General features: G+C 44.8%; 1 protein-coding gene across 1 annotated transcript in view; it reads left to right on the top strand.

Moving 5' to 3' along the window:
• The first annotated feature begins 7020 nt into the window (after positions 1–7020).
• Positions 7021–12229, top strand: part of vac14 (vac14 homolog (S. cerevisiae)) — a 454421-nt gene continuing 449212 nt past the window's right edge. Inside the window, exons 1-2 of the mRNA XM_063066634.1 lie at positions 7021–7081; positions 7477–7624. Of these exons, the coding sequence (XP_062922704.1) occupies positions 7521–7624 (104 nt within the window). The 5' untranslated portion in view covers positions 7021–7081; positions 7477–7520. The remainder of the gene's footprint in view (positions 7082–7476; positions 7625–12229) is intronic.

Raw genomic sequence — 12229 nt, 5'->3', positions numbered from 1 at the left:
GGCAAACAACAGATGCAAGGCTTTACCAGGAGTTGGACAAATCGTACTCTGACCTTGCAATACCTCAATTAATTCGGCTATTGAATTTAAAACAAAAATCAACAGAATCACTGCTTGGAAGTCTAAGCAAAACCAGTAGGCTTAATAGCAGTAAATGTAATATTTTAGGTTGCCCCAAATTTTAAAAAAATCAACTGCACTCACCATTAATGTTTTCAGAGAAGCACAATCCGTCTGTTGTTGTGATTGGTGACAAAAGTATCAATGATTTTCTGGATGTCACTGTGTGTCCTTGCTTTTGTTTTGTTTCCAGCAGACGCCGAACCTGATGTAGCTCTGCAGTCAAGTTCACTTCAGTCACTCCATAGTATTGGGCCATTGGCCAAAGACAATTCTTGTCTAGGAAGAACTTGGGTTTGGGACTCAATGCTGAGAATCCAGTCAGAACACTCCCAGTCTCAATTGAGAACCGTCTTTTCATTTCAGTCAGAAGTCTGTCCATAACTGGATAGAAACAGTGGTTGCGAAGGTCATCAGAGGATGTGACAGGTGTGCGTTCAGTTTGGGCCTCAACAACAAAATCATGTAGGCGGCGGGGTGGCTGGGCCTGTCTCCTTTCATGTGTTCTGCTCTGTATACCGGCCTTGACGCACAGGTTCCTAGCTCTTGTCTGAATTTCACTCCATGATTCCTCTCCCCATTTTGCTGAGAGTGCATCGATAACAGACTGAGCCAATTCCACAGCGGATGAAAGCTCCAAACTGGGAGATTGTAGCTGGTCTGACATGAACTTGGTGATTCGGAATAAATCCTCAAACAGAGTGAGAAGTAAAACAAACTGCTCGTCAATCAGTCCATTTACAGCTCTGGCCTCCGTTGGCCTTCGTTTTCCTCCGTGCATTTGGTTGACCCATAATATCCTGTAGTGTAGCTAGAATGGCAGGGAGTGATTTCCTCATCGCCCACAAAGCTGTATACTGCCATGCCCAGCATGTATCTGACAATTTCTTCAAATCCACGGGCTGTGCAGTTGATTCCATTTCTCTCTGTTTCTTTATGAAAAGATCGTAGGCAACAGAGTTTGAAAAGAAGTTGTATATTTACGCTCTATTCTTGGTTGGTGTGGCTGTAACGAAACCAAATTTCCCTCGGGATTAATAAAGTATATCTATCTATCTATCTATCTATCTAAAGCGGCTGCACAGTTTCAAAAAACTCACCCGCTTGTTGTACATTGCTCACAACATCCACTAAAACAAGGTTAGGTCTGTGAGCATGGCAGTGTATATATAATGCCTGCGGGACCTCTTTCCTGAACCTCTCTTGTACCCCGTTATTGCACCCGGACATCGCTGCCACCCCGTCATAACAATGACCTATACATGCGCTCTTATCAATAACACACCGGGCGAGTGTCTGTTCAATGCTTTTAAGAAGTGACTCTGCGTCCAACCCTTCTGCTGGAGTGAAGTGCAAGAATTCTTCAAGCACTGTTTCGTTATTCAAATACCGCACCACCACCGATATTTTCTCCTTTTTACTCAAGTCTTTACTTTCATCCACTATGATGGCAAAATATCCAGCCTCCTTGATTTCTGCACTTATTTGACGTCTGACCATATCTGCCATAATACCCATAATTTCATTTTGGATATTGTGATGGGTGTTTTTTGCATTTCCAGGATTATCTTCTATTTTTTTAGCTACAGTCTTATCAAACTTCCCAATTACACTGAGCAACTCAGCAAAGTTTCCCCTATTGCCAGATCCATCACTCTCCCGGTGTCCTCGCTGGGCAATGCCTTGGCACGCAGTACAGTATAGCGTAGAGACTCAACCACTGCTCTCATATACTCACGATTTTCTTGGACAATCTTTGCATGTCCTTTGTCAAGCATATTTCCCAATCTTGAACTGTCTTGTTTTCTCAATCTGAATTCGGCCCGTGCCTCCATCGCAAACTTATGAGCTGCACTTACAGGGTGGGTTTTGAAAGCTGTTGTAGCTTTCCGCCAGTTGCGGTAACCGGTGACAGTGAAGGTAGACTCAGAATGGAACCCATGTCCTCCACACAGGAAATGCCTGCATGTGAAGCAGAACGTAGTAGCTTTCATGATTGAATATTCCAGCCAGGAGTACAGGTCAAACCAGCCACGAATAAAACTCCTTTGCTGATTGCCAAACTGTTGCGAAGGGTACTTTTTCAATGCTGGGCGACGGGGTCCTTCCTCAGGCTGCTGGCTAACATCGCTAACAGTATTCCCACTTGCTCTAAGAGCAGCTTCATCCACGTTCTCTTCCGAATCCCACTCCATTTCTTGTTCCTCTACTTCGCCCTCACACTCATTCAATGCTGTCGTCCTCATCCCCACTTACTTCTTTCTGCATGTCACTTTCAATTAAGACAGGCTCAGGCTGAAACACCACTGATTCCTCTGGATGAGGTCGTTTTCTGACTAAAAAGCAATCCATTTTTCACGCCGGCCAAAATAATGCACATTGCAGGTCGATGCTAGCTTGCAAAAGCACAATGTGCGCATGGGGCATCCGTTAGTCTCACGAGACCACGGATCTGCGCCTGGATGTATACTATCAATCTCTCGCATGAGTGAGAGTGAATGACATCACCACCTTAAGTGATCTTAGATCAGTTTAACTGATCTGAGGACAGCAACGGCAAGACATTGACAACGAACGAATAAGCAGAAGTGCAGAGTGGATCTGACAGAATTTATAACTTTATTGCTGCGTGGGTGCTATGGTAACTGGGGGCACTGTTTCACTAGATCAGCTGGAGAAAAAAGTTGTATTCAAAACTATACAGAGAAAGCAAAGCAGCTGCACTTAATTTCTTGGTGGTGCTATGGTGGGGCTATTGCAATTTCTGCTGGGGCTATAGCCCCAGCTAGCACCACCTTAGCGCCACCCTGGTATGCGATCTGTTATTTCTTGCTGACAGCTAATTGCGTGGGGGCAGTATTTGCACAGATCGGGGTTTGGGTGGCTGAGACATCCCAATGTCTGGGTTTTGGTGGGACCGAATTCAAACCGACCCTGGATGTACTAAGTTTGAGAAAGGTGGTTTTGTCAGCGCTGAGTCTAGTGGCTGTCAGCGAACTGCTAACGAGCCTCAGGTCTAGAGATGTCTGGTGAAAAGGCGTTTCAGGCATTACTCCGGCATGAGCACCTTTGCTTGATTCTGTCCCATCCTCTAGGAGGCTCTGAGGAAAAGTACTGGCGTGGTAAAAGACCATTTATGATACGATTAAATAGCACAGCGGCCGTGAGGGACAGAATGATGCACACCTGTATCTGGTTCTTGTCTTATGGGAGGTAAGTATTTGAGTGTTCTCCCCAGCACACCGCTGACTTCAGTTTTGCCAGGGCTGATTAATGCTTCACGTGGTCAAAGGTCGTCAGTCCATGGAATTCAGCTGTTTGGACCAGGACTGTAATTTGGTCTGGATCCAAATGGTCTATTTAAAAAACACACACACAGGGCACTGGTGAAACAAAGACAGAATGGGCAAAAATGGTGGCGTGATAAATGTCGGTCTTGTCAGTAACCCCAACGTCGGTAGGAAAGAATCCGTGTGAAATTCCTGACTGCTCGTGTTCCTTGAAGCCCCTCCCCCACCTTTTTCTCTGTCCCTCCACCACCCACTCAGCACCTCCCCATCTTCTGCACCTCCCCCAACCCACCACCCGCTCTCCCCCCTCCCCCCCCACCCATCTCCTTCCTTCTTCTTTTTGTAAAGTTTAATGGTGATTGGTGGACCAACGTGATGTACGTTACTGCTGCTTACCAGAGTGGACTGTGGAGCAAAGAGACAGGAAGTACAGCCACTTTAACCACCCCCCCCAAAAAAAACAAAAACTCAAATTATATCAAGAAGTCTAATGTTTTTCAGAAAGTCAAATGCGAATATATCCATTATGTTGGCAATGAAATCCTAACAAACTTTCCATATTAAGCTGTGTCTGTCCCAAAGATCTCAATTTAGCAATTAGATGATTTTTTTTCCTCCAGTCCTGCTGAAGGGTCTCAGCCCAAAACATCAACTATACCTTTTTTCCATAGATGCTGCCTGGCCTGCTGAGTTCCTCCAACATTGTGCGTGTGGTGCTTGGATTTCCAGCATTTGCAGACTTTCTCGTTAGCAATGAGATGTTTCCTTTGCAGCTCATAGGATCTGCATTCAGATAGTATATGCTGCACCGTTTCTAGACAAATGTACGTATCATGCAGATTAATTCTGAACCAGGAATTATTCAACCTAGTATGTCCAATATGTAAACATCTAAGTATAACTTCTTCGCATTCTCTAGTTGAGCTCCCACCATCCTCTGAATATTATATAATGTTGTCCTTTCTTTTGCTTATCCCAACTTTATTGCCACAGTGATCAAACAGACTTTTTAATTATGACTTTCACCTCCCTCCTATGCAAACGCATCACTATATTTACATCCTTAATTTTAAGTGATTACTTGGCTAGAATGTCTGCCACTTTGTATCCTCCAACCCCAATATAGGCAGGGCCCATAAGAAATGGATACTTAATCATAATCAGGTCATACTTCTTCAACATACTCCAAGGTTTAAAATGATAGCAGCCATCTCAGATGTGAATACTGATACTTTGTCTGATAATCTTTTCTTAATAGTCACTTAGTCAATCTGCAGATTTTCTGTTGTTTGTGATTAAACTATTGGTAACTGTAACCTATGTCAATATGGAGGTGATTCACCCATTTCCTGCAGTAATGCTGAGACTGGGGATGAGTTCATCGCACCACAACATAGTCTCAGTGCTTGAGTTTGAACTTTATTTAGGGGCATTAAGACCGCTGGTGAGGCTGACCCATGAGCAACACATCCATATTCAAAGACAGATCTGATTAAAGTAAACGACAGGAATACTGCAGATGCTGGAAATTCAAGCAACACACATCAAAGTTGCTGGTGAACGCAGCAGGCCAGGCAGCATCTCTAGGAAGAGGTACCGTCGACGTTTCAGGCCGAGACCCTTCGTCAGGACTAACTGAAGGAAGAGTGAGTAAGGGATTTGAAAGCTGGAGGGGGAGGGGGAGATCCAAAATGATAGGAGAAGACAGGAGGGGGAGGGATAGAGCCGAGAGCTGGACAGGTGATTGGCAAAAGAGGATACGAGAGGATCATGGGACAGGAGGTCCGGGAAGAAAGACAAGGTGGGGGGGGACCCAGAGGATGGGCAAGGGGTATATTCAGAGGGACAGAGGGAGAAAAAGGAGAGTGAGAGAAAGAATATGTGCATAAAAATAAGTAACAGATGGGGTACGAGGGGGAGGTGGGGCATTAGCGGAAGTTAGAGAAGTCGATGTTCATGCCATCAGGTTGGAAGCTACCCAGACGGAATATAAGGTGTTGTTCCTCCAACCTGAGTGTGGCTTCATCTTTACAGTAGAGGAGGCCGTGGATAGACATGTCAGAATGGGAATGGGACGTGGAATTAAAATGTGTGGCCACTGGGAGATCCTGCTTTCTCTGGCGGACAGAGCGTAGGTGTTCAGCAAAGCGGTCTCCCAGTCTGAGTCGGGTCTCACCAATATATAAAAGGCCACATCGGGAGTACCGGACGCAGTATACCACCCCAGCCGACTCACAGGTGAAGTGTCGCCTCACCTGGAAGGACTGTTTGGGGCGCTGAATGGTGGTAAGGGAGGAAGTGTAAGGGCATGTGTAGCACTTGTTCCGCTTACACGGATAAGTGCCAGGAGGGAGATCAGTGGGGAGGGATGGGGGGGACGAATGGACAAGGGAGTTGCGTAGGGAGCGATCCCTGTGGAAAGCAGAGAGAGTGGGGGAGGGAAAGATGTGCTTAGTGGTGGGATCCTGTTGGAGGTGGCGGAAGTTACGGAGAATAATATGTTGGACCCGGAGGCTGGTGGGGTGGTAGGTGAGGACCAGGGGAACCCTATTCCCAGTGGGGTGGCGGGAGGATGGAGTGAGAGCAGATGTACGTGAAATGGGGGAGATGCGTTTGAGAGCAGAGTTGATAGTGGAGGAAGGGAAGCCCCTTTCTTTAAAAAAGGAGGACATCTCCCTTGTCCTAGAATGAAAAGCCTCATCCTGAGAGCAGATGCGGCGGAGACGGAGGAATTGCGAGAAGGGGATGGCGTTTTTGCAAGAGACAGGGTGAGAAGAGGAATAGTCCAGATAGCTGTGAGAGTCAGTAGGCTTATAGTAGACATCAGTGGATAAGCTGTCTCCAGAGATAGAGACAGAAAGATCTAGAAAGGGGAGGGAGTTGTCGGAAATGGACCAGGTAAACTTGAGGGCAGGGTGAAAGTTGGAGGCAAAGTTAATGAAGTCAACGAGCTCTGCATGCGTGCAGGAAGCAGCGCCAATGCAGTCGTCGATGTAGCGAAGGAAAAGTGGGGGACAGATACCAGAATAGGTATTATTCTGATTAAAGTAATATACATTTATCTAAGTGACCTCCTACTCGCACTTCAATCACACCCAACTAAGCACCTGACCACATTGAGCCCTCTTCTTGCAGTTCTCTAGAATTTTATTCACATACACCTTCCATGTCAGTCTTGTGTCCCTACACATACCTAGAAATTTACCATAAAACTTGAGATCCATTGTGGGTGTAATGTTCCTTTTAAAAAAAACTGATAACTTGAGTCACTGCAGCAGAAAATTAAACCAAACCCCCACTGACCAATCCATTCCTCTACTTCATTAATAGCTACTTGCATTTCCCTAACTATATAATTTATATTCCTGCCTCTCTTCCACCACTGCAGCATCATCAGCATGTAACGCTTTAGAAATATCTGAAAGTGAGAGACACTAGAAAATCTGCAGATGTGGGAAATCCAAAGCAACACACACAATATGCTGGAGGAACTCAGCAGGTCAGGCAGCAGCTATGGAAAAGAGTACAGTCGACATTTCGGCGATTGATTGAGCCGATCTACCCGATCGCTTTTGCCGGTTTCGCTGCTCTGGTCTGTCAGGGTCATGTGATCAGAGCAACATGGCGGCCTCGGAGTGACCGAGAGTGACCGGGAGCGGCAGGAGCGAGAGGTTGAAGCGACATCGGGAATGCCTTCACGCCCCCCCCCCTTCCCCATCCAGCATGCAGGCTGCCCTCACTCTTTAAACCTTCTGCTCAACAAACAGTCGGTGTCGGGTTGCTCCTATTCTTCCTGCCAATCTCCTAGTCGCTTGTTCCTCTGCCCAATTCCTCCCTTTCCGTCCAGACTACCTGCTTCCCATCCAACCCCATAGACCTATTATTTGCTTTCACATCCCACGTTTCCACTGTCATGCTGTTTTTATCACTCAACTTGGTTTCTCCCTGTATTTAGTGTATCAATTTCTGTGGTGTCCTGTCTTCATATTGACATGACCAATGAACTATATTTGTTGATGTCTATTTTATTTCTTTTCTCTTACGTTAATTTACTTTTTCTCCACAGCTTGTGTGTGACCACACCGGGGGTCCACTTTTCTTACCAACAGAATGAATACAGAAAAGGACTTTGCACCGCTTACCTCCAACATTGTACGAGCTCTCAATGACAAGCTGTACGAGAAGAGGAAGGTCGCTGCCCTGGAAATTGAGAAGTAAGAATGAACAGTGTACAGATGGTAGCAATACAAATACGTTTATAGTAATAGTGAAGGCACTACTCAGTGCATGTTGAATTCTGATGCTTATTTTGAGGTTGGAAGTGGAACGTTGTACTTCTCTGCTCTCTTCTACTGAGAGCATGTTGAGATGGTTGACGGATGTTTTTTAAATTTTGAGGACGTTAATGTCACAAGATACAATCACAGTGTGCTGGCGTTGTAAAAGGAAATTTAGTAAGTCCCATTCCACTCCCCTTTCCTCATAGCCTTGCAAATTCCTTTATTTTGGAAATGTATCCAGTCTCCTTTAGACCAATGCAGTTGAGTCTCTGTCTGTTGCTGTTCTTTGCATTGCATTCCATATAAATCCTGACCACTTAGTTCAATGAGATTTGCCTTTTCAAAATCTTCTGATCATAATGTATCAGATTGTATTTTTCTGCACTTGATTTCAACTGTCTTTCATTCCTTTCAGTTTCTCTGTTACTATCCTCTTCACTATGCTAGTCAGTTTAGTGACTCGACATGGTGAACGTCGTCTGTTAGTCATCGAGCACCTCAACACAGAAACAGGTCCTTCAGCTCACCAGGTCCATTGCAAACTATTATTCTGCCTAGTCCCATTGACCTGCACCTGGACCATACCCCTCCCATCCATGTACTCATCCCAATTTCTATTAAATGTTGCAATCAAACGCGCAATCAGTTGCCACTTCCACTGGCAACTCGCATCATCCTCTGGGTGAAGAAGTTCTCCCTCAGGTTCCCCTTAAATATTTCAGCTTTTACTCTTAATCCATGACATCCAGTTTTCATCTCACCTGATTTCAGAGGGAAAAAACATCTTGCATTTACCCTATCTATATCTATCATAATTTTGTATACCGTTATCAAATCTCTTATTTGATTATTTGTTTACCAGATTATCAACCAATCATTAATATTGATGATAAATGACAATGGACCTAGCACCAATCTCTCCGACACACCAATTTGTCACAGACCTCCAGTTAGAGAGGCAACCATCTAATACTGCTCCCTGGCTTCTCCCACTAAGCCAATTTGCAATTTCATTCTGGATGCCAAACAATTGAGCCTTCTAGACCAGCCTCTCATGCAGAACTTTGTCAAAGGCCTTGCTAATGTCCACGTAGACAAATTCCACTGCCTTTCCTTCATCAACTTTCCTGCCTACATCCTCGAGAAACAACATAAGATTAGATAGACCATGCAACAGCTATGTTCATTTACCCTTAATTGGGCCCTGTCTGACTAAATACTTATATATCCTGTACCTTAGAGTACCTGACAATAATTTATCCATTACTGACATCAGGCTCACTGGCCTATGATTTCCTGCCTTGTTCTCAGCAGTGGTTCCCAACCTTTTTTATGCCATGGACCAGTACCATTAAGTAAGGAGTTCATGGACTGCAGGTTGGGAAACTCCTGACTCAGAGCCTTTCTGAAAAACTTTAGGTACCCCCCCCCCCCGACCCAGTCTTTCGGCACCTCAGGCATAGCTAAGGACGTGTTAAGTACCTCTGCCAATGACACCTCCCACAAGCTCCAAGGTCTCTTTGTTAGGAATTGGGGATGCACCTATTCTAATTTGCCTCAAGGCAGCAGGAGTCTCCTCTTCTGTATTTCTGATACTACCCATGACCTCACTACTGTTTAGCCTCAGTTCTATAGACACTGTGTTTGTCTCCTGAGTAAGTACAGATGCAAAATAAATCAGTTAAGATCGCCCCCCCTCTCTTTCGGGTCCGTGCATAGATGATCACACTGATCTTAAAGTGATCCAATTTTGTCCTTTGCTGCCCTTTTGTTTCCTGTATCTATATGTAGACTAAACACTTGCTTTCTCCATAACCACTCCAGTATCTGCCCAGCCCCTCTGGTTCTCATCCTCCTGCAACTCTACTTTTAAACCCCCAGAGCAGCACTAGCAAACCTTCTCACAAGAAAATGAACCCCTTCCAGTTCAGATGTAAACCATCCCATTCGTGCACCTCCCACATTCCCTGGATGAGAGCCTAATGATCCAAACATCTGAAGACCTCACTTCTGCCCTGTCTCCTTAGCCATGTGTTAAACTGTATTATCATCCCCTTTTTAGCCTCACTAGCTGTGATATGGTTAGCAATCCTTAGATCACCACCCCGGAGGTCCTGTCCTTTAACTTAGCACCTAACTCCCTGAACTCGTTCTGCAGGGCCTTATCACCCTTACTGCCTGTGACCTTGGTACTGATGTAGATTATGACCTCTGGCTGTTCACCCTCCCACGTTGCCCCTGAACCTGGCACCTGGGAGGCAACACACCATCTCAAAATCTTGATCTCATCCACAAGACCTCCTGTCTGTTTTCCTAACTAATGAATTACCTATCACAACTGCTCACCTCTTCTCCCCCTTCCATTCCAAGTAACGGAGCCAGATTCAGTTCCAGAGGTATGACTGCTGTAGCTTTCTTTGGCTAGAGTGCCCCATCACCCAAGAATATCCAGAACAATGTACTTGTTACGGAGGAGAATGTTACAGGGGTGCTCTGCACTGGCTGTCAATTCCCTTTCCCTCTACTGTTTGTCACATAGTTACCTGTGTCCTGCACCTTAAGTGTAACTACCTCACTGTATCTCCTATCAATCAACTTGTCTGCCTCTTCATGATCCAGAAATCATCCAGCTCCGGTTCCCTAACATGGTCTGTAAGAAGCTGCCGCCGAACGCACTTCTTGCAGGTGTAATCATCAGGTTTATTGTTTCCACATCCCATGAGGAACATTCCACTGTTCTGACTGTTGTTGCACAGTTGGAGCAGTGGAATAAGAAAGAAACTTGTATTAACCTTCACCTCTTCTTACCGAAGCTTGTTGAGCCAAAGCCTCAAGCTCCCCACTCACACAATGACTGCTCTGCTTAAACTTCCCTCCTTTTTCTGTGCCATTGCCAAGTGCATAGTAATCCAAAGGATCTCTATTTCTGCAGACAGTCCTGACCGTACCCGCTCACAACTCTATAAGCACCAGCTCACGCTGTCTCAAGCTTGCTCACGTGATCTCAGGTTTTGATCAGTAATAATGTATGCCGAAGTGATTGTGTGACCTTTAATTGCAAATTTGAGGATGTTGTCCAAGTTATGATGGGGGTACAATAATATCCTAATTTGGGCAGCGCACATCTTGCAAGAAGTGTCAGATGTGATGGTGTTCCCATGAATATACGTTATATGTCCAATAATTGTATATATTGTATCAGTACCCTAGATTTTAGCTAGGCGTATTGGTAATTTGTATGTTATTGAGTGATTTAGTTAATTTGACTTATTCTTAATAACTGCCGGTTGCTTTTGACTGTCAGAGTGCAATCCCATATTTGGGGTCAGAAGGAATCCCTGTGTGGAGTTTGGGTCCTATTCAGTAATTTATGAATCCTACACCAGTAGTTGTGGCAGAAGTGAAGAGAAACAAGGAATTTTGGTACTGAAATTGGTTTATTATTTTCATAAGTGGAAGGGTTTTGTTTGTGTGTCATTCAGATATCTGGTATCATTGAGGTTGTGAAAGGAAAACAATGCAGAATATAGAGCTACAGAGAGTGCAGTGCAGGTTGACAGATAAATACAAGGACCATGATGAGGTAGATTTGGGAGATCAATGCTCATCTTTTAGCATGCGACAGGTCGATTCAAGAGTCTGATAACAGCAGAGTCAAAGCTGTCCTAGAACTTGGTGGTATGTGCTTTTAGCTTTTGTAGCTTCTGCCTGATGGGAGAGAGGTGAAGTGAAAATGACCAGTGTGGGAGGCATCCTTGATTATGTTTCTGCTTTCTCAAAGTAATGGGAAGTATAGACTGAATTAACTGAGGGAGTTGGTTTGCATGAAAGACTGGGCTACATTCACAACTCTCTTTGAGCATTGTTGCCAAGCAATTGCCTGGTAGGATGATTTCTATTGATAAAAATTGATAAGAGTATGCAGAATTTCCTTAGCCCTTTGAGGAAGTAAAGGCATTGGTATCCTTGCTTGACTAATGCTCATGTAGCTAGACAGGCTGGTGATATTTACAACAAGGTATGTGAAGCCCTTAACCATCTCCACCTCAGCACCATTGATACAGACAGGCATCCCCAACCCCCCCCCCCCCACTTCCTGGTCAATGACTAGCTGCTTTGTTTTGCTGACATTGAGAGGAAGGTTGTTGCCTTGACACCATACCATGAGGCTTTCTATTTCTTTACTGTACTCTGTCTCAACGTTACTTCAGAGCTGGCCCAATAGCACGCTGTCATATGCAAACTTGTTGATGGACTTAAATCAGAATTTGGCCACATAATCATAAATGCTTCTGGAGTATTGTAAGGGGCTGTCAGTGCAGCCTGGGGGGGCACTGCTGTTGAGGTTAATCATGGAAGATGTGTTGTTGCCTATATTTGATTGCAGTCTGTTGGTTAGGAAGAGAAGGATCCAGTTGCAGAGCTTTTTGGAGAAGTTAGGAGATGAGTTTGTTTGGAATTGTAGTTTTGAAGGTAGAGAGTAGACAATAATAGGAATCTAATGTAGGTGTTTTTGTTATCCAGATGTTCTAGAAGTGA

The sequence above is a fragment of the Mobula hypostoma genome, chromosome 14 (genome assembly GCF_963921235.1).
Source record: "Mobula hypostoma chromosome 14, sMobHyp1.1, whole genome shotgun sequence".
Taxonomy (NCBI): Eukaryota; Metazoa; Chordata; class Chondrichthyes; order Myliobatiformes; family Myliobatidae; genus Mobula; species Mobula hypostoma.
This window is presented reverse-complemented; position numbering and strand designations above follow the sequence as displayed.